A 2134-nucleotide genomic window follows, 5' to 3' on the forward strand; every position below is an offset into this window, starting at 1 on the left:
CAGAGATGTTGGGCTGAAGCAGTTTATCTGGAGAGAGAGAGAGAGAGAGAGAGAGAGAGAGAGAGAGTCATTCTCCTCCAACAACTGAAAAAAGACCTGTTGTCAGGGACAAAGAAACAGATCTCATACCATCAGCCTGAGATACTCTGAACAGTAACCAGAGTCAAGTAATGAAATTGATTGTCACAGATTTAAAAGTGATTTAAGAAATCTTAAAGTGGTGTTTTTAATGAGATTATCCTGCTGAACTAAATGTGTAAATATCATCAACGTATGTTTGACACAGAGATTATTTTCTGCAAATAATCCAAAATCACATGGAGAAATCCCATTGGAACAGAAGATGCTGCCTTCATGGTCCAACACAGAATAAAGTGTACAGCTTTTTTAATATGTAACCTATAATAAATGGTATCTTTAAGTGTTGTAATTTTTTGGAAGGCGGCATTCTGATGTTTAGGAATTGACACTTTAGAAAGAGGAATTAAAAACAAGTTGTCCTGGTGTTATCAGTTAACCTCATTGCAAAAATCCCCTGGAACAAATCGTTTTTTAAGACCTATATGTATTGATTATTTGTTGTCTCTCTATAAAAGGCTTTATGTTACTTAATTTAGGGCGCTCACTGACTAGGAGGACAGCATGTCTCCAAGCAGTAAAAGAACTCAGAAGAATAGACATATGAATGTTGTGTTATATGTATTGGTTGGTTGACTCATCGCTTTCTAGACAGCGACTGTTTTTAATCTGTGACACCTCACGTTTCTACTCACCATGAATATGGAGTTTAGATTTGCAGATTGCCTCAAACACCTTTTGCTTGACTTCATCCAAGCTGCCGAAGTTGTTCACGGTGAACACCCTCTCCGGTGTTCCCGTGATCTGCAGGAGCTCCAGATCGTGGACGTCTTCAATGCCGATGGCGAACACCTCGATGCCCAGAGCTCGGAGATGATCGGCGGCATCCTCAACGTCGTCCTGAGATTTCCCGTCTGTGATCAGCACCAGATTCTGGGAGATCCCGGCAGATCTTCGGCTGCCACGTGACGCCTCGAAATAACCCCTGATGGAGTCCAGGGCCAGTCCGATATATGTGCTTCCACCTCTCTGCGTCATGCTCAAGATGTGCTTGTTCACCGCTTCCTGGCTGTTGAACTGGTTGAGGTCAAACTCATGGTTTACATCATCACTGCTGAACTGAGCGAGCCCGACACGCACTAGTTCCTCACTCACTTTGAAGCTGTTCACTAGATCTGTGGTGAACTTCTTCATGATGGTGTAGTCGTCCTGGTTGATGCTGCTGGACTGATCGAGCAGGAAGACCAGGTCGGCCTGCTGCTTCTCACAAACTGCAAAAGCAAAGAGAGGTTTCTACATAGCTAGTGAATAATCGAGTATACAAAAGGCACACTTCAAGTTATTTTAATACATTCTCGCCAGCTTACTTACTTATTGCTCAACCTTTTTGTGTTGCGACATCCTGGAATACTACTGTTGGTGTACATAACCAACTCTAATGCAAACGCATTGATTGTTTGTATACTTTCTACACATTCAGTGGTAGATGCATGTGATTACTGTGTGTCCCACAGCTAAACAAGATGAAATAACTGCTAGAGGTGATGCCTTGTTAAAGGCTTTCCCGATATAAAATATGTGTTTGGAGATTCAAATATGTTGTTTTATTTGTATCTTGAGACCTACATTTTTGTATATCGCTACCCCCAGGTTGAGAACCACTGGCCTACAACACTGAATTGTACTGTTGTTTAAGGTTGCTGTGGCCCTTGCCGGTCATTGCCACTGTGAACACCATCTCAATTCCCAACTTCACTTATGAATACAATCCCAAATTGCTCAACAGACATAACTGGCTGATATTTGCCTTAAATGCTGGCAGATATACTTTAGGAAATTTGAGGTTTATTCATTTATATATGATTAACAGACGATCCTCAACCTTATAATTTGACTGTAGTCACCTTATGCCTTGTCAGCTCTAGGGTACTTCTACATTGCTTTATGATGTCTTCGTACTTCATTTCTATTACTTTGCATAGCGTCGCCACCTTTATAGACCTTTACTTGCCAAAAAAACAGTTTGTAAGCTTTTGAATGACTTAATATTAAGTTC

General features: G+C 41.1%; 1 protein-coding gene across 1 annotated transcript; it reads right to left on the reverse strand.

Annotated features, from left to right (window-relative positions):
* Positions 1 to 4: 4 nt before the first annotated feature.
* LOC104961904 (collagen alpha-6(VI) chain-like) lies at positions 5 to 1349 on the reverse strand (the record flags this gene model as incomplete). Its single annotated transcript, XM_010790265.1, has 2 exons — positions 5 to 27; positions 774 to 1349. Coding segments are annotated over 2 exons (599 nt in total), but the record flags the coding sequence as incomplete, so codon positions are not given.
* Positions 1350 to 2134: the final 785 nt, after the last annotated feature.

Source organism: Notothenia coriiceps, unplaced genomic scaffold (assembly GCF_000735185.1).
Source record: "Notothenia coriiceps isolate Sejong01 unplaced genomic scaffold, NC01 NC01_scaffold00033955, whole genome shotgun sequence".
Lineage (NCBI taxonomy): Eukaryota > Metazoa > Chordata > Actinopteri > Perciformes > Nototheniidae > Notothenia > Notothenia coriiceps.